The 20,926-nt window shown below is 45.7% G+C and overlaps 1 protein-coding gene across 1 annotated transcript in view; it reads right to left on the bottom strand.

Annotated features, from left to right (window-relative positions):
* The window catches only part of Adcy1 (adenylate cyclase 1), a 153,124-nt gene that overhangs the window by 72,132 nt on the left and 60,066 nt on the right, over positions 1-20,926 (bottom strand). Inside the window, exons 5-7 of the mRNA XM_046437829.2 lie at positions 9,569-9,696; positions 1,673-1,831; positions 305-446 (exon numbers count right to left, since the gene is read on the bottom strand). Of these exons, the coding sequence (XP_046293785.1) occupies positions 305-446; positions 1,673-1,831; positions 9,569-9,696 (429 nt within the window). The remainder of the gene's footprint in view (positions 1-304; positions 447-1,672; positions 1,832-9,568; positions 9,697-20,926) is intronic.

Below are 20,926 nucleotides of genomic sequence, written 5' to 3' on the forward strand. Positions count from 1 at the left end.
CTCATATTCACTTTGCAGAGGAGGCAGTGAGGGTCCAGGGTGGGAAGAGAGGGCGCAGCCCTAAGATAACCCCAGATGTCCAACTGGGGATTCTCATCCCCTCTGCTCTCTGACTTGCTCCCCCTGCCCCCCAACAAAGCCCTGGACCCAATGTTAGTGGAGGCACCCCTCTCTCTCTCAGCAAGTCCATAACCACAGAAGCCATCACAAGAGGAGGAGGTGAGGACAAGTGTGTCTTTAAAGTTCTGTCAGACCAGGCCATTTAAGGCCCAAATGGAGGGGGGAAGGGGGTCCAGGTACCTACCTTTCTCCGATGGGATGGCACAATAAAGAAGGTCTCAATGTTATGAGTTTTCAGGAAGCTGTTCCTCTCATGTCCATGGCCTGGCTCCACCTCGTAATCTCCATTCAAGCATGCAAGGGTTGTCTTTGTGATATGAACCTTCCTATGAGAAAAGGACACATGCACATGGAATTGTGAGCCTTGCCCTCATGTGGGCCCATGGATCAGGCTTCTTGGCCCAGGGTAAGCTCCCCGAGGAGCATTCCTGCTCCCTGTGCATGTTCTGCACTGGTAACCTAGGAAGAAAGGAGAGGGAGGCAAGCAAAGAAGGAAGGGACATGCCCAGGAGGACAGAGAAGGACAGCGGAGGAGGATGAAGGGCCTTCTGAGAAAAACATCAGAAGGCTGCAACCAGGAATGGAGAAGAGGAAATGTGGGGTGAGAGGAGGAAGAGAAAGGAAGAGGAGAAACAGGATCCACTTCCCAAACTATTAGGTTAGCCACGTAGGTCAGGGCTGGCCAGCCCAGCCCCACACGATGTGAGTGGACAGAATAGCAGGACACGTGGTGGTGCATGGGGCCCAAGGCCTTCATACTGCCTCACATGTCTTCAAGCAAGAGCAGATGAATCCCTCAAAGGAAGCATCACCTCTGCAGAAGATGCAAATCCAACAGACAGATGAAATACTGGCAGCCTCCTCTCCTCCACCATGTGCTCAGGGGACAAGAAGAAAACTCCCTGACCAACTCCACTCTTCACCATGCAATCTTCTGACTTCCTTTCAGAGGAAAGTCTTGATTTCAAAACTGAACTCCCTAGCTGGCTGAGGAGGAAATCAAGGAGGCCCCACTAAGGTGGGGATCAGGCTGAGGGTGGAGGTCCCAAATTTGCCAGAACTCCAAGGCCTGGGTGGTCACCAGTAGCCTTTTCCAGCAGTGGCTGCTTTATGAGCCTCAAAGGATGGGATGGGTAGGAGAGGGAGGAATGGAGAGGAAACTGCCAGTCTCTGGTGGGTGTCTGAGGTCACAGCACTTTTCATGCACATGTTTTAAGAGCAAAACAAAGAAGCAATAATAAGCTATAAGGACACCACTTGCATCAGGTGAAGGTCTCCATGCATATCTGGTCTTCTGATCTAATACCGCCTTTCTGCAAATGTATACTGGGCCTCACTGAATCCCAGGGAGAACAGAAGTGGGCTCAGCAGGAGCCCCCACCACAGGAATGCAGTGGCAGGTGTGGCCAGGACAAGCCAAGCTCCTGAGGTCCTGATGCTAAAGGTCAAATTAGAACCCACACAGATACCCTCAGGAGCAATGCCCAGAGAGAGGACTCAGGGAGAACACATGGCCACTGTGGGGTCACCCCTTACCAAGTCCCCAACTTACCCAGGCAGGCCGGCAGCCTCCATGACGTTGGCCAGGGTCACATCATTGGACCACACATCGTACTGCCACTTGCGCAGGCCCAGAACACCACAGAGGACCCTGCCGGTGTGTAGCCCCACACGCATGTTCAGGTCCACCTCAGTGGCCTCAGCCACAGACCTGTAACACAGCATAGAGCATGGGGCTGGGACCACCCAGCACCTGCCTCAATAGACCACCACAGTCTGCTCTGTGAGGTTGTGAGCAATGGGGAAACTAGACTTCGACATTGCTCTACCATCTGGGAAGGGTCAGGATGTGGAGGTCTCCTGTCCTGATCAGTGGATGGCAGTGCTTCTTTGCCTTGCCTTTGAGTCCTAAGTGGGCAGGCAAGGCCATCTCGGCCATCTCACAATGTCCACACAAGCTTGGTACGTTCCCTCCATGGCTTTCTCCTACCCCTTCCCATCTAGGAACATCCCCAGAGGGAAATGAACCTAGGATCTCAAATCCCTCACATGTCTTGTCACCAGGCAAGGGGCTCTGGGGACATAAATGAAGGCAAAGAAGGTGCTGAGGGTACTGAGGATCTGGGTAATGTTAGGCCAGTCTGGCCAATTTTGCACACACCATTGCCCGTCCCTGAGCAATAAAAGCCCAGCTCTGACTACATTGGTTCTAACAATGTCCGAAGTCATCTAAACTCACCCCAGTGTACCCCAGTACATGAGGGTGCAGCCAACCTGCTAACTCATTCTATTCCACTAAGTGTGAAAATATATATTTTTAAAAAGTCTCCAGGAAGCATAGCCCACCCCCTTGCCACTGTCAGTGAGGCAGCTCTCACTTTGCCCTCAACCCCGATCCATGCTGTGCCCTGTAGTCCCACTCCAGAGGCCTCTGTACATTGCATTTATCAATGATGACATGAAATGAATAGGCTGACCCCACACCACCTGCGATATGTCTGGCTCACCTTCACTCTGACTTCCCTTATTTCCATGCCTGAAGCTTCAGCCAGAGTGGAGGGAGCAACTGCCCAGCATGTCTCCAAGGCCTCTTGACCTCCACTCAACCCTGCTGGGCTCATCTTACAAACAGCTCTGCCATCATCATGCATTTGCCTGCAAAAGGGCCTGTCTCCGATAACCGCGGCACACAGTGGATCCAATAGCCACTCCAAGACAGCTGCCTGCCTACCTCCACATTGGAAGATGCAAGAGAGTAGAATCGGACATGTTTAAGTCAGGGTCCCAGAAATCCTAGTGCAAGTTCAGCTTCAGTAGCCTCAGAAGTGTTCATTCCACAGATTTACGAAGAAGTGTTTTGAAAGACTCTTAAAACATCTTTAATACCTGTTTGGTTTTATAAATTTTGAATGTGGTTTTTAAAAAAATGTTACCTTTTTTTTTTTTCAGTTGTCTGCCAATCACCAATAAGAGACACTGAAACAAGATCTTGAAGTTAAAACATTTCAAAATTCAGAACAGGAAACGCTTGTGGGAAAACGTAGATGCTGAAACCTGCCAATGGTGTTTCAGAGCACTTTGAGCAATTATACTTGTGTAGTTATGAAAGAGCAAATGACACAGAGACTGCTGGGACTCACATCCATCCCTGTCCCTGGACCTCTTCAAGCACTGCCAACCAGGTCTATGCAGCCCCACACATCTGCTACCCTGCGCCCTCTGCCAATACTCTCTGTCTTTGGCAGATTCTGCCTCCAGTATCTCAATGCTGACACCATCTGGTCTTCAGGAAACTGGACAGCTGCCTCTAAAGAAATCACACATCCAGAGCTGTTCTCACTGCTGCTCCTCTTGGCCCCACAGTTCCTGGAACATCTCAGTTAGATTTGGCTATTTATCCAATAGAACTCTCATGTCATTTCCAAGGAACCAGAATTCCCCAGTCCTTCTGACTTTATTTGTCCTGTTTTTCTTTCTTATTTATATGCTCGGGTTTGCTTATTTATCTCAAGTTATTTTCTATGCAAGGAAAAAGCCAGACTCTTGCTCAGTCTGTAGCCCTGACCTTAGCCCTCGAGTGCTTGATTCCAACAGGGAAGAAACAAGGAAGCGGCCTGTCCCAAGACACGGCGGACCCCCGTCAGCACCATGGCATAAATAAATCCTGGGAGAAAGTAAATGTAATCATGATTATACTGAAGCTTGAAAATGAAGGGGCAGATGAGGGTGCTTCTGTTCATTTGTTCAACAAACATCTATTGAGCTGACTCCCTTCACCCATTATTCAAAGCATTGTGGCTACAGCTGTGCACACAAGGAAAAAATAAAAAGGAGGTAATGGACACCATAGAGGCCAATTTACTATCATCTAGATGGAAGTTTCCAAGCATAGAGGAAGAATGGGCAAATGGTTGTCAAGTCCCTTGTTCAAAGGAATGGCCTCAACTCGGGCTCCTCGCTTCCCCCTCCTGGGCCTCAGCTACCCCAGCTGTAAAAATGCAAGTTCTCAACCTAAACTGTACAGGTTCAGAATCTCCAGATCCCCTAAGGTTTTGATGAAAACCCTATGCAAATAAAGACATGAGTGTATCCAAACTATCCTCTACCCCACAGAAAATCCATCCCTAGATGTATTCATGGCTCTGGCTCTGAAAACTAGAATCCAGTAACAACATGAAATAATAATCCCTAAAGTTACTTTCTGATGAGAAACTGAGAAAAGCTCCCTAGCTCACACACAGAACCCAGCTTGTTAAAAAGGAAGGGGCTGTAGGAGAGAGCCCAGGTGTCTGGAAACAGGCCATAGGTGTCCCTTCTAACAGGACCTCAGGGCTCCACCCAGGGGGGCCATCAGGATCTGCTGGTGTATGGCATGTGCAAGCTGTCCTCACCTGTTCATGTGGGCCAGAGGAGGAAAAGCACATGCCTTTTCCTACTAACTTAATTCAGAACAGAAAAGAGAAAACAAAAAACACATAAGCCATGAGCAAGGCCATATCTGGATTAAGTCTATTTTTTTTAAAAAAATGTCACTTAGCATGCTTTGGGATTGCATGGAAGAATAATGAGGTTCCTGTTTCCCTATCACCTATGCCAACAGAAGTTTCCCCAGAGATGAACAGGCATGTGCCCATTTCTACAGGTATACAGGACCATGTGCCACAAAGGAAATCCCACAGAAGAGGGGCTCCCTCTCTGATGGGCCAGCTCCCTTTGTCTGGCAGGTGATAAACCAATCCCTACAGTGGCAACTGGAAGCTCACCTATGAGAGCCCACGTCATTTCATAACAACTTGGAGATGCAAACATGACTCATTCATTTTACACTGAGGAAAATGAGGTGTTGCCTCAGGATGGGAGTCAGGAATCCATAGGCTCATCTGCTTCCATGAGAATCAGAAGTCTCTGGCCCACTCAAGAAAAGTGGAGCTTTGGGTTGCCTATCAGAGGGGAGGGGCCTCCCATTCCCTGGAAGGTCAGAGGCTGACAAAGGTCCCAGGTGCTGCTGTGGCCAGAGTATCATGGGCATCCTGGAGAAACCCATCAAAACAGGAAGCCAAGGACTACCCCTGGAGTCAAAATGCAGGACCCCATCCCATGGCCCAGGCATAGCAGCTGCCAGGATGGTCCTGATACCCTCATCTCTGCTGCCACTGCACCCTTATCTCAGAGCCAGGATGTCATGGATTTTTATGGATTGGAAAATTGAGGCCCCAAGACAGAAGTGATGTGCCCAGGGTTATACAGTACCTCAGAGGCAAGACCAGCCAAGGAATTAAATTCTCTGAACACCTCATTCTTTTTTCCTCCTATTGATGGAATCCACCTGACCCAACAGGGAACACATATCACTCAAAATAATGAATGAAAATCACACCAATAAAAATTAACACTTTTTTAAAGAGCATAATGCACACCCAAATGAGGCCTACAATATTTTAGGGTAAATCTTTCCAGGTGATAGAGGCTGGAGCAGGGAAATCTGAGGACAGGAAATCCTCAGACCCAGCTGCAGCCCAGGAGATTCCAGGGCAACACTTGCCTGGCAGACCCTCTGGTCCATTGCTCTTGTTTCCAGATGCCACAGCTCTCAGCAAGGTCAGGCTGTCTAAGCCACAAGTGGCTGAGGAGGAAAAGAACTAGCCTCTAATTGAAAGCGAGCATTCCTTATCTATGGTTTTACAGGGAAATGCCAGCTACTGTGTTGGGTCTGAAGTATTCCCCAGGGGCTTGGTTCCATCCTGTAGTGCTATTGGGAGGTGGTGGAACCTTTAAGTGGTAGGTTCTTATGGAGGGAAGTTGGGTCTTTGGGGACATGTTGTTGAAAAGGAGATTGGGATCCCAGCTCCTTCCTCTCCACTTCCTGGCCGCTATGAGGTGAGCAGATTTGTTCCACCATATGCTCCCCTCTATGACATTCTGCCTCACCACAGGCCCAGAGTGATGGGCCTAACCAACCATGAGCTAAAACCTTGGAAACCGTGAACCAAAATCAACCTCTTCTCCTATAAGTTGATTTTCTAAGGTAGTTTTGCCACAGCAATAGAAAGCTGACTAATACACCCACCCTGCACTTTGGTGGGCCTCACTGCCCCACTTTGGGGTTCACTCTGGGGCTGTCTATGCTATCAGGCCTTGGACATACAAGGTCCTTGACTTTCCAAAAGATCAGTCTGCATTGAACAATAACAAGATGGCAGTTGTGGGTGGCCTGGGTATCAAAGATCAAAAAGGAAAACATGGTAAATGTTTCTATCTGCTTTTCCCATAGGAATGAACAATCTTCAAGGTAACAATAATAAGATCATTCCTCACTTGTCTGACAAGGAAACAAAATTGACTCTGCCAGCGTGGTAAGAAGCTAAGACCCAGCATGGCTGCCTGCCTGCCCACACCTGCACCTGAAGCAGCATCTGTCCTGGATTTTATAATTACTTTATTTCTTTTCCTCTGACCTTGCCCTGCCCCTTTGGAAATCCACCCTAAAGGCACTTGCATCACAATGAGACTGTTGTGTTCTCAGAAGTACAGGATCCTGGTACAGGTACTGCTAGAGAAGTCCGTGGCAGAGAGAAAGCTAACAGGGCAGCCTAGACCCCTCAAGGTGGAGAGGAGTGACCTCCCTGCTACCATGCACCGGAGCACCTTCTGGACCAAAGAGTCTGCTTGAAATGCTTCAAGAAGCTTCCAATAGCCAAACCATCCCTTGTTCCTCAAGATTTACTCTGTCTGCTCAGAATTCCCCAAATCTAGAACAGATGTGACTGTGGTGCCTGATGAAGGACATCTCTGCCCTGCAGGACCAGCTCCTTCCTGGACATCCAGCCATGGTGCCCGCCACCCAAAGGCTTTTAAGAAGAGATGAGTCCACAACCAGAGGAATCCAGCTCCTTAAGGCCTGGCCCGTTCCTCTAGCTTGATATAGAAGGAAGCTCCTCTAGCTCGATATAGCACAGACCTTCTTCTCACAAAGGAGACAGTCAGCAAGACCCTGCCACGAATGTGAGCTTTGGTCACTTGGCTTATTCGTGTGAGTTCTTCTCAAGGAGTTCTTGAATCTCCAAAGTTCCGAATAAAGCACTCCAAGGTCAGAGAAAAACAATCACACAAACATTCCCCTCTATCTGGACATGCCTATCCTTTTGAAAAACATATTCTGTTCTGTGTGTGTGTGTGTTTCTGTGTACGAGACAGGGACACACGCAGCCCAGAGGGACCAACAGGAGAGAGCACCAGATGCTAGGAGTCTCGTTCCCTGGAGGTAGGCCCTCAGTGCCATGCTGAGAATACACTGATGGTCCCTGGCTCTGTGACAGTCTAGAGGGGAGAACAGACTTGTTTGGGCAGGAGGCCATCTTCTGAGCTCAGTATCTTGGTGGGTGGCCAAAAATTCAGCCCAGACAGGGGCTCCAGGTTTGCAGCTATCCCTCAGGCCCTGTGAATTCAGGAAACTGAAGCAGAGAGCAGCCTTGGAGGAAGACACCAGCCCAGGGTACACCATTCTCAAGTGGCAAGACCAGAGACATGGTGCCAGAAAGCCAGCAGCTGAAATGCTGAGGGAGCACCAAAGGGGACACAGCTTCAAGGAGCAAAGGGGCAAGGAAGCATTTCAAGACATGTGAGGCTGCAGCTCAGTGCTGGACATAAAACCCAGCAGGTTTCCTGGGCAGCAGCCAGGAAGGGGCACTCCTGCAGAAACTCTTCAGAACCATAAACATGCAAGTCAAGTAGGAAAACAGGAAAGGAAGGGCAGCACCACCTAAGGCCAGAGGCCCTTGGGAGAGATAGGATGAGGCTCCAATGCACAGAGGAGACCCAAGAGGCTGAAGAGTTCAGTCAAGGCTACCAACTGCAGAGGCATAAGGTGCAACCTCATCAGCCTCCTGGTCAGCACAGGTCAGCTGTAGCACCCAGCTAACTACCTGTATCTGCATGCCTAACACAGGGGCATCATAAATATTTACCAAATGAACAAGATGACCTCTGTCTCCTTACAGCTCCCACCTATAGCTTCCTCATTTTACTCCAAGAAGATCACTTAAAACAAGATCTGACACATCAATAATATACGACATATAATGTGATATAATGCAATATACAACACAAGGCTATGTGCACTGTAGCAATGCTTATGGCTCACAGAAAACTCTGCACCACAGCCCCATGTTGTACTTAACCACACCTCTAGATCGTCCCTGACATACAGCCCCTGTTAATCACCTAAAGCTGAAACTAGCAGCACAGGGTGGATTTACACCTGTGCCAACTTAACGGATCAAGATCCACCAGCTTTCACCAATCACTTCTTAACCTAAACCCCTCTTTTCCTTCCCTGTGCCTAAAGGAACAGATGAAAGGAACTTAAAGCCCATGTTAAGATGATTTGCCAGAATACTAGTCTACCATCAGTTTTCCTGCTTTGTCAAATAAATCTTTTTCTTTGCCCCTCCAAATCCATTCTCCATTCATTGGGCCCTTTTATGAGCAGTGAGTAAATAGACTTGTATGTTACATGATGTAATATATAATGCTGTAATGTGATATATTTGATATATGTGATACACAGTGTGATATGATGTGATACATGACATGATACAATATGATACGTGATATGTATGTTAGATGGTATATGATGTGGTATGTGTGAAGTGATATAATACAGCATAGGATATATGATATTGTTATGGTTTAGATGTGAGTTATCCCCAAAAAGCTCATATGTGAGACAATGCAAGAAAGTTTAGAAGTGAAATGATCAGGTTATGAGGGCCTTAACCTAATCAATGTATCAGTGTTAATTCACTTGAATGGATTACCTGGGTGTAACTGTATGTAGGCTGGAGGAGGTGGGTCATTGGGGAATGTGCCTTTGGGATATATATTTTGTCCTTGGTGAAAGGATAAGTCTCTCTCTCCTTCCTAGTGTCCTGTGCTGAGCTCCTCTCCTCTGCCACACCTTTCTACCATGGTGTTCTGCCTCGCCTTGTGCCCAGAGCAATGGAGGCAGCCATCTGTGGACTGAGCCATCTGTGGACTGAGACAGACTTTGGTAAGCAAAGTCTAACCAAGGCCAGTAACCAAGGCTCCCAGGTACTATCCCTCCTCAAGGACTAACCTTCCCAGACCCCAGCCCACTCTCCACACAGAGCACTGAGGCAGTCACTTGCCTAGAGGAAGAACCAGCACACAGTGATGGCTGTATTTGGCCACCCTTTCTGAATGGCTTATCCAGTCTAATTATAAAGGCCATTTCTTTTTGCATGTCTCCAATATACCTGACAATACACAGGATCCTCTGAACAAAGAAATACATCACAGCAAAATGTAGGAGGTGGTCACTGAAGCCTCACTTCTTGGTTCAGGAGAGAACTCCTGGACCCAGCAACCTCCCACTGCCTCATCAGCCTCTGCAGCCCTGAAAAGACCCTTGGGGCAACATGGCACTCACGTGATGGTGTCAATCATGTCGAGCCCCATCTCCACGCAGCAATGGGCATGGTCAGTCTTGGGCTGGGTTAGGCCTGAAACACAGTAGTAGCAGTCCCCAAGAATCTTGATGCGACGACAGTGGTTCTCCTTCAGGGAAGGCAAAGCACATGGTCAGTGACAGCACTGAGAAACACTGATTTCCACATCACCTTTAGATGCTAGCGACTACCAAGCATGTGGACAACTTACCAGTGTGGTCACCACAATGGACAGAAACACACTGATGTTTCCCTTGCTGCCCCTGATACCCTTACCCAGAGCCTCTTTCCACTTGGGGTATTCACCTCTCCCACCTCCATTTGATAAGCAAATCCTCCAAGGTCCAGGTGTAAGGCCACCTCTATGGGGAGTCTGCCACAACACACAATTGGGACAGTCCTTGCCCAGGAAGGACAGGACATACCCATCCAGGTTTTCCTGCAACTCTCAATAACCCCACACTAGAGCACACTTCTAGAAGGCACTTGCTGTCACTGAATACCCACTCCCTCATTATATGAAGAAGAAGAAAACAGGCTGAGTATCCCCTGTCCAACCAAAAGTGTTTCACATTTTGAATTTTTCAGATTTTGGAATACTTTCAAAGACTTTAAAACTGGCTGAGCATCCCTAATCTGAAATCCTGAAACCCATAATGCCTCAAAATCCAAAAGTTTTTGAGTATCAAAATGATGCTCAAAGTTTCAGATTTTGGATTTCAGATTACACATACTCAACCCAAAACGGAACCTCTGTGGGAGATCTGCTCCAACCCATGGCATTTGCACAGCGCTCCCCTGACCAACAATACAAAGGGCCATGGGCAGCCCTCCTGGAATGTACAAGATCTCTTAGGAAGGACCGGGTGGGGGGGGGTGATAATGGAAATCAAGAAAGTCAGTCAATTACCACTCTATTACCACTCTATCTGGCCAGTGCTACTCGATAGGTGTCAGTTAGGACTATCATGACTGCTATTTTTGTTTTAAGCATTAAACTGCAGTTCTAAATATCCTCCACTTCAGGACTCCTTTATATCTTGAAATAACTGATGTTCCAACAAAAAATTTTGATGTGGGTTATAACTGTTGACATTTACCAATTAGAAGCCACAAGTGAGACCTTTTAAAACACATATGAATTCATTTAAAGGCAACAGTTAGCTCATTTTCATGTTAATATAAATAACATTTTTATGAAAAACTACAACATTTCACCTACATAAAATGCAATAAATGAGAAATATGGCTTAGCTGTCCACTTCTGCATGTCTCTGACGCTCATTTTCAAAGCAGACAGCTGGACACATCCTTCATGCTGTGTTGTTGCCATAGATATGCACTGAAGGAAACGAACCCACACAGGTACACTGCTGGGAAAGAAAGGACCTTCCAGACCCTAAGATGGTCTCATAGAGCCACAGAGCTCCTCAAACTGTACTTGGAGAGCACATTCACAGTTTATATCTAATTTTACCCTTTAGTTTCTTATTAATGAGCTGTCTGCTGTAGATTTTCACAAATGCTGTGAATTGACAAGTGCCCAGGCTGAGCAGGGAGTTAGCATAACAGCTGGATGTTGAGGGGACTCTACCCCCAGGCCTTTCCATGGTCAGATCTTCCCAGAGATGGGCAAACCACGTCCCTCACTGCTGTCCTGAGCTGCCTGCCCCAGGCTTGGTGCTGCAGGGACCTTGAGAAATGATTCCAGCCCCCTGTGAGCATCTGAGAAGGGGATGCCACCAGCTGTGCAGATGGCTCCATGCCCACTCCTTCCACGCAACAGCATCACAGAAAAGAAACATCTCTGTGGGGCTGGCAAAGGTGTAATCTTTGATTACAATCCCTACAGGAATCATATGCACAAGGAGATGCAAACAGCACACTGTGATGAAGAACAAAGACACCCACAGGAATGTGAAGTGTGGCCATTACTGCACATCACAGCCGAGGTGTGCATGGGGAGAATCCATCTCTCAACAGAGACCAAGGACAAAGCCATCTAATATTGAATATCCATGTGTACACATCTACATATCAAGGGCTTAAGGCTGACCAGGGCCAGGTGTATTCTGGAGAAATTGTGCAAAACGCCTGTCTTAGAACAGCAATACATATCTAGAACCTGGTCAACATGCACAACATGTGAGTGCGTGATCCTAGCTCATCCAGCATTACAGGCAAGTCTTTGGATTGTCCTGTGCTGTGAAGCCCAGGCCCCTCCTGGCCCCTCCCAGCTTCCTTTCCCCACCAGCCTCTATGACACCTGCCCTGGTAGATACCCCTAGAATGAGTACTGGGTACATTATTTTGGTTTATTTTTAATCTCAAATGTCCTGGGTTTTGTGAGCAGGCTTAAGAGGTCAAAAGGATGGTTTTAAATGCTTTTGATTTTTAGAATCTTCTCTGCAAATATGGAAAGCCACTGCCGGGAGTCACTCACTACAGGAAGCACAGAGGAAAACACTTATGATACTCATATGGTTCTGTGTCCTACCAAGAAGACAGAAGAAGAGGAGCAGGGTGAAAAGGGGGGCCCTGAGGGGTATGCAGCCTGAGGGACCAAAGCTGCCCCTCCTTCCCAGGCACAGAGAGACAGGACTGAGAGAGAGAGTGCAGGTAGGACAATCTCCGGCTTTGCTTCCCAGGTGTGGCCTGAAGAGGTATGGTCTGCTTACAAAGTCTAGACTAGCCATGACCCTGCATGAGTGGGAAGTCACAGGGAAGGATCCAAGACAGCAGGGCCACCACACAGGCAGCATATTCTAACCCTGCCCAGCCCCAGAAGGTCACAGAGCACTGATGGCTAGGGACCACAAGAGGACTTTAATTCCATACATAAATGATGAAGTTAAAGACCACCATCTTGTAGGTCTAGGAGGAAGCAGAGTCATAGGCAGGATAATTGCTACTGATTCTAGAGCCCCATGATGTCTGATCCCTGCTGGGCCAGCCCTAAAACAGTAGAGTCCAGAGAGGCCAGAGGACAACATAAGGACCCCACACTATACCTTGATTTTGAGTGGGTAGGTAAATCCCAGGACCTGGGCTCCCCTAATTAAGGAGGTGACACATGCATGCCTGAATTAATCTAGTTTTTGCCCTGAAGTGACTGCATTCAAAACCCACACTGACCAAGTCCTATGAACTTTGTACAATTGAGTGTTTGACTGTGAGTGGAAAAACAGAACAGGAAAAGTTAGAAAACTGTATTTCTATGTAGCAATATGTGACAACTGTACATGTGTAGCAACTGGATACTTTTAACCTGCTGGGCCGACAGGATTAAAAAGAAATGAACTGCAATATACTCAGTGGCAATCACCAGAAGTTAAGAAGAATCGTTATTTCTACTGCAGTGTTCACAATTCATTCTGCCACAATTGCTTTTATTCAACCCCATGATGAGCCAGCCATTCACTAGACTAAAGCATGGAATACATAAGAGTCAATGAAAGGAGAGAAGGTCTTTGTTTTCTCGGAGCTTCCCACTACAGGGACTGGAATATACAGGGCAGAGGAATTGAAACCTAAGAATTCTGCAGACATCTGTCCATCAACAGGTACCAGGCAAACACAGTCCCCGTGAGGTTTCCCCAGACTCAGGAAGGAGGAGTTAGCCTGCCTTGTCATCAGGAAGACTCTCAAGAGAAAATTAAATTAAAAACAGTGATGCTTAAAAAAATCCAAACCAAAATGAAATAAACCTGTTACTATAACATAGACTTAGAGGCCACTTTTGCTAAAAGCACTGACTCTTCACTTGGTCCTCCGATAAAAGGTTATCATCTCTGCCTTCATTGTGTATCTGTCTCTTTCCACCTTAAACGTTGCATCAGATTTCTGCTCAACTTTGCACGTAGACTTGTTAATCATTTAAGGAGTGTCTGTCTAAAAACTGGTAACACAAGGTTGATTAGCCCTAAATTTACCTAACCTTTCTTATCCCCCTTCAAGGTTGAAGGCACTAAGATAAGAGTAACTAAGGCATTTTTAAGATTTGCAGGGAAGTCATAATCAACAAATTGTCACCTGAGAGCTTTTACAACTTCCTATTCCAGATCCCTGGGAGCTTCCTAAAGGTCTCCAGTTATTTCCCTAAAACTTGCAGGCACATCATCCCTCGGTGGGTCTGCCCTTCTACAGGAGCAATCACCTCACGATGGAAACCAAGGCTGCTCCCTAAGCAGTCATCTCATGATGAGAACCAGATTGCTCCCTCAAGCACATAACCACTTCTTCTGGACCACACAGAACCAGAGTTAAGATCATGATCCACTGCATCAGTTTGAACAAGATGACTTAATTACACATACTTCTTGTGCCTCCATTTTGTTCCTTTTTCTATTTTAAACCTAAGTTCATGTCAGTGCCCCAAAGACAAGGCTGAGGATGCTGATCCCCTTATCTTCCCAGGGTACCTATACCCAATAAATTTCTTTCCTACTTCACCATTACTGCTTTCACCAGAAGTATGGGACAAGTGGCTGGACCTGGTTTGCTGGGATTCCCTGAAATCAGTCCCCGCCTCAGGCCTAGGATTCTGGCAACTTTACTACCTTGGCAACATGACCACACACAGAAGAATTATTCCAAGGGATGCAAAAACACATTATGCTGTATATCTGGTGGATAGAACCACCAAGAAATGTTAAAATGCACCCAGTGGGCTTATTCTTGATTATAATAATGTTGGCAGTTATTTTGAACCTACTAAAATATGGAAAGATGAAATAAATAATATTATTGTCTTCATTCATTTTGTGTTATTACAGAATACCTGAGAATGGATATCTTCCTGATGCTTCTAAGAGAAGCTACATATGATCAGCAGGACCCTGGCAGATAGCACCACCAGTAGAGGAAAGCTAAAGCCAGGAGGCTTCACACATGTCCCCAAAAGTGAACTCTGAGGAACCTCAGCTGACTCTTCAGAGTAGATAGGAAGAAGGTCAGTTGTGACCAACTGGTCTTAAATGCCTGGCAGGAGAGTATAGCCTAAAAGCACAGTCTTACATGGACATTTAAAAGGAAAAACAATGTTTGAGGATTTTTTTAGTGTAACTTAAAATGTACACTTGTGTCAGCCCTACCAAAAATAAGTAAAACTGGAGGCTATAAAGGAAGGGTTCTCGTGTGAGAGTCACAATTTGTCATGAGTTAATCTGAGAATGGGTATTTTTAAAAGAACAGAGATTTTTATTATTTCTTACAGTTCTGGAATCTGGGAAGTCCAAGGTTGAGGGGTCCACATTTGGAGAAGACCTTGACACTCTCCTGGTGGAAGCCAGAAAAGCAGGGAGTGCATGAGAAACTGAGTTGGGGCTGAACTTACTTTTGTAACAACCCACTTAAGGATCCTAGCCCATGTCGTACAAAAATGACATTAATCCATTGGTAAGGGTAGAGCCCTCAGGGCCTAGCCTCTTGCTAGGTCCCATCTTTCAATACTATTGAATTAGGAATTAACTTTCCAACACAAGAACTTTTGGGTACATATTAGAACCATAGCATTGTCATTAGGATTTTTCAAGCATCAAGAAAAAAAAATACAAACATAAAAATCCAAAGAGTGGAGTTCAATGAATTAGAAATATCAAAATGAAAGGAATGGAGTTAAGTGAATTGTAAATATCAATATAAACTCATAATTTATTTTTCTTTTCTAAAAAAAAATAAATAAATGAATCTATCTCTGCCCCTGGAAGAGTCCCAGAACCAACGGCAACCCAGATTCTAGGACTGAAACCCCAATTCCCACTGAAGGAAACTAGAGCTTCTGACACAATGCCAAGTGTGAGTCTGCAGCAGGAACTCCTCACTGTCCCTAAAGATGATGCTCAGAGGCAAATTGCCATGTCAAAAGGAAATAGAAGCCAGCTGGGTCAGGCCAACATGGGAAATTAGAGCCCCAAAAGTAAAAAAGATGGCAATGGATCAGAACATCAGATTTTTCAAAATCCACAAGTTCATAATGAGGCTCCAATTCATTGTTTTTAAAAACTGATGAATACATTTTTTAAAATGAAGCATTTATTTACTATTTTTGAGTAAAAAAATAGCTGATGAGTAAACATTCTTTTTTTTAAAAAAAAATATGAGCTAATAAACGCAGAAGTGATGGAATTAAAAAACACACTCAAATGAAGTATGAAATCCTGCCATTGCTTACAAGGCAGCTGCTGTTAAGACCAAGAGAGGCAACAGTGTATGGAGCCAGGTGAGGGGTGGATCTCACTGGTAAGGCCTGAATCCACCATTCACCTCAACCGGCCAGGAAGAGAAAAGCTCTGGCGCCCTCTGCTGGGGAGAAGCAATGGGAGGCTCACAGCCGAGCGTGGAAGGGTGCAGACTCAAGAACCTACTCAAGTCAAGTCTCTGGGATCTACCAGTTCTAATTCATAGGAGATGATAAGAGACTGGGGGATTTAACATAAAACCACAGAGGATGAGAGGCCAAAAAGGGAGGGAAACTGTTGGAGAATGAAAAAGGAAAAGCAAAACAAAACAAAACCCACTGACCTATCCACCAAGGGCAACAGGTTGTATTATTGATCATGTGAGGGAGATCAAGGTAGGCCACATCAAAATACACTTCTACTGCATATTTTGAGATGGCTTTTCAGAGGAAATGAAGACACAGGACAGCTTTGAAAAGCTTTCTGTGAGGGACATTTGTTGTCTGCAGCGCAATGTAAAGAGGCCTTCTCTGAAGCCCCCATCTGCCTAGGAAGGCATTTTCACAGGAAGAAGAGATTGGGGTCTGACACATGACCCAGACAGTCAGACAGTGCAGACAGTCCTCTGGAGGCTACCTGCACAGGCTACCTGGAGACACTGCCTAAGGAGACCACCTTCCTTCAGGAGCATTTTCCTCCCCTGACCCTTCCATAACCTTTGCTGTCCCCACCTCCCAAAGCCTCAAGCCCCTGTTGTTTTTCTCTACCTCAAAATTCTATTCAAACTTTAACTCTATTTCTTATTCTTTGAGTCTTGTACTTGCTGTGTGGCCTCCATGTTTCTGCATGTTAATATATATCGATGTTTTTCTTCCTGTTATGTCTGTCCATTAGTAGTTTATTTCATGGACTAAAATTATTGAAACTTCAGAGAGAAAAAAGAAAATTCACATTGTTCTATTTCCTGTATTTTCAGAAGCTCTGACAGCTTGGAGTTTTGCAGACTGAGGAGAGAGGGGCCTTCCAGGGTTAGCTAATCCCTAGAGTCAGCAAACAGCTCCAGAGAACTCTCCTTTCATATGCAAACTAACCAAGCCCTAATCCACATCACCAACCCCCTTTATCTAACCTAACTTTCACATACCAAGTCACATTTTCCATTCCCAAAGGGCCTCAGGGCCAGGTACCAGACAATTAGAAACCATACCTAGAGCCCAGAGCCCAGGGACAATTATTCAAACTAGCCAATCCTAAACATAATGAACTACTTAGCTTGCCTCACCCCTGTATTCCCTAGAGAACAACATAAAAGGCTCAAAGCCTTGCTGCCCCTAGCTTCTTCCCACCTGCTGGGTGGCCTGGCTTGGCAAAGAATGCCTCTCTTATTTTGGTGACTACAGGGATAAACTTCCTTCAATGACATTGTTCTCCTGGTGTCCTCACTGAGGTCACCCCATCAATTAACATCCCCACAGGGCAATCAAGACATAAGTCCAACTCATTTGTATCCTGAAGGAACAAACCAGCCACTGAAAAGGGTTAAACTAAGCCCAGACGAAGTGTTAGAAATTATATGGCTGTCCTTGGTTTGGTTGGAAATGACAACAGTATGGTGGCACTGGCTGAAGTGTTCTCAGATGGAGAGCTATACACTGAAGGACTTACAGGTGACATGAGATTATTTCTAGTATTTAGGAGGAGATAGGATAGAGACCAAATAAGACAAGCCATAATTAATATCTGATGAAGCCATATTATAAAATGACAGGCTCCTAAGAGCAGGGTTGGTGCCTCACTCATTCATGCTACATCCTGATCTTCTAGAAAAATGCACAGTTCACAGTGGGGACTCAGTAGCTGGTTTTAGTTTTTGTTTGTTTGTTTGTTTGTTTTGCTTTGCTTTTGTTTTTGTTTTCTTTCAGCACTAGGGGTGGAACCCAGGGGTGCTCTACCACAAAGCTACTTCCTCAACTCTTCTTAAATTTCATTTTCAGACAAGGTCTCACTAACTTGCTCAGAATGAACCTGAACTTGCCATCCTCCTGCCTCAGCTTCCAGAGTAGCTGGGATTACACAAGTGCATCACCACACCTGCAGCTCAGTACCTGTTTTCTGAATGAACACACCCCTGATTTTGAACATCGGTCTCCCCTGAAGATGGACTGAGGGGTGAATGCACCTCCTACCGTGCCCTGAAGGACCTCCCTATCTAACTGATTTGCTTCTCACCCAGGCTTCATAAGAGGACAAATAGATGAGGATGATGGAAATATGAGGTTAACAGACTAATTCTATAAAATGAGCCCACTGTCCTGACTCCTCACATGCTTTCTTTGCCAAAAAGCAATCTGCCTGCAGCCCCACCTGGACCAAGGGGACAGGAAATGTCATATTACTCAACAAATTGAGGCAGCAGATCAGAAGGCCTGGCAGTCAGTGTAGATAGTGAGACCATGATGGCTGCTTATCACTGGGTTGCTAACAGCTAACCTCCAGGATCAATCACACTTTCCAGCTCAAGGGGTTGCTAACACCTCTAGGACTGCACTTCCCAGCACAAATGATTACCCCCTGTGCTCCTGCCTCTTCCTGCCATTAGGCAAGTACACAGAGATAAAAGACAAAGTGGGGGTTCTGAGGTCTACAAAAGAGCAAGACACTCCCACTTCATGGGCATGCAGCTTTGTACATATGCATTGGTACAGAAATGATGGCATTTGATGAATTTTTATTTGATAATAATTAATGTGTTAAACAGATACAGTTAGCATGGCATATAACATATATGGGCTTAAATTGTGACTTTGTGCATGTAAATATTTTAAAATACTTCATCAGCCTGCTCATACACAATATGGCACATACATTGGGCCACCTTCTCTCCAGACAAGTCGGCTACCTCTGTTCCTCTCTTCAAAAAAACTTGCTTTCTATGCTTGCCTTGGCATTTCTCAGGTGTTTAATCTTCTTGATCTCCTTGGAGATCAGGTCCTGTCCCAAGACAGGTGTCTGCCTCCCCCCGCCCCCATTTCCCAATCAGATTCTGCATTCAAATCACAATTCAGCCATGTTTTTCTTCATATCCACTCCTTTATATCTTTAACACTGTGCCCCATGAAAAGCACCATGTTCTCCCTATTTTCCACCGTCTCTACCTGGAAGACCAACTCCCAGGAAATGCAACACGTCCCCCCTCGGGACAGCACTCATGATATTTTATTTCTATACTGGTCATAATGTGTCAAGCATTTTATCCAGCAAATTCCTGGTTTTATACAAAACTCAGAGTGTCCTGTACTGAGCCATAAAGACCGAGACTGCAGCCCTCTTTATTCCACCTCTCAGTTTGCTCTGTGCTCAACGTACATGGCAAACCAGTTTGCTACAAGAACACCATCAACAGTGAATACAACTAACCAAGAAAGTCACTTCAGGGTTCTAAGATGGCCAGTTTCTCAGTGGCTCACAGAACTAGGGTGTTGGAGCTGGAGGGGATGTGGAGACCCTTCTGTATTCTCCTCACATTTTTGCAGGCAGAGAAACTGAGGCATGAGAAGTAATGATGATGAGTCTGAGTACTCAGGGCTGCCTGGTGAGTTCTGGTCTTTAAATTGAAGCCAATGAAAGGCTTGATGAGGGCAAAGACCAGGACAGGCACTGATAAGATGGATGTGAACACACTTCCCAATGGACTTGGAGCCTACGGGGACAGCTCTAGCCCCCAGCCCAGCTTCCCAGAGTCCCTTTTGGAAATATCCAGAGGAAACAAAAAAAATAAATAAATAAATGCAAAACAATAACCTCACTAACACAGGCCATAAAAGTGTCATCTTTCAGCAATTAAAGACTGAACAAAATGACCAGATTGTATCATAAAGCCATGTGTGTCTGTCTCGTGATCTATGTTCAGGAGGCCCAATGCCATTTTAGTCTGCAAAAGAATTCCTCAACTCAGCATGATTGCCCTATTTTCTCTTAAAGCAAATTATATGAACGCTAATGATACTAACTTAAATATTCATTATTTTTGTTCAATAATCCTCTGTGATAGTTCCTCGTGGATCAGAAAGTCTCCTGGTATATCCGTGTTTGGGGACAGCACTGACTTCAGACCCTGAACATTCCTCAGTACTACTCACACCTAGGGATGACCTCAAAACCCAGTCCAGGGAAAGGAAATACTTCACAGAGTTGTCAGCCTTGCTATCCTTCCCAGCCAACCCTTGCACGAATTGCTGCATCAGTAAGGGCACCCAGCTATAGCATCTCAAGTCTGAGTCTATCCTCTGACCCGTACCAGGCAACCATCACATTGGAGCTGAGAACTTACAATATGATATGCTCTTGTTAATAGGGACAAGGAAAGGAACCCAGGAAGTGTTCTGGGAGTTATGATCAAAACTAAGAAATTCTGCCCTCATCTACATGAGAACTGGGATCAGGATGAGCCCCAGGCTGCCTTGCTGATAAAAGGCCACATTGAAATTGGTTTATCGCTACAGATGGCAGTCTCTGAATCAGCTACAGGGACTATGTACCTGGTTCAACCTGTTCATGTTCCTGTTAAGAAAACTGACATCCAGAGATAGAACCCTGTCCCTCCACAGGTGGAGGTGAAATAAGGCTGTTATAGTTTAGATGAGGCACACCCCAAAAGCTCTTGTGTGAGACAATCAAGAAAGTTTTTAAAGGTGAAATGGTTGGGTTAGGAAAGCCTTAACCTAATCAGTGGATCGATCCATTTAAATGGATTAACCGGGTGGTAACAGTAGGCAGGTAGGGTGTGGCTGGAGGAGATAAGTCACTGTAGGTGTCTGTAGGTTTGCCTTTGGAGATTATATTTTGCTCAATGAGAAAAGCACTCTTTGCTTCCTGTTGCCATGTTCTGAGCTGCTTTCCTTCTCCATACCCTTCTGCTCACCTAGGGCCCAGAGCAATGGTCTGGCCATCTATGGACTGAGACCTCTGAAACCACAGCGTCAAATAAACTTTTCTTCCTCTTAAATTATTCTTGTCAGGTTTTTGGTCACCAGAGAAGGACAGGTGTTTCTCCATCATTTCAAAGGGGTGTGGACAGTTTTGCAAACATACATGCATATAAGAACCAGTGCAAATCTAACAAGAATCCAATAAATGGGGGAAAGGTCAAAAATATTGTTC

Source organism: Marmota monax, unplaced genomic scaffold, assembly GCF_021218885.2.
Source record: "Marmota monax isolate L192 unplaced genomic scaffold, Marmota_monax_Labrador192_F-V1.1 WCK01_AAM20220418_F8-fsc00109, whole genome shotgun sequence".
Classification (NCBI taxonomy): domain Eukaryota; kingdom Metazoa; phylum Chordata; class Mammalia; order Rodentia; family Sciuridae; genus Marmota; species Marmota monax.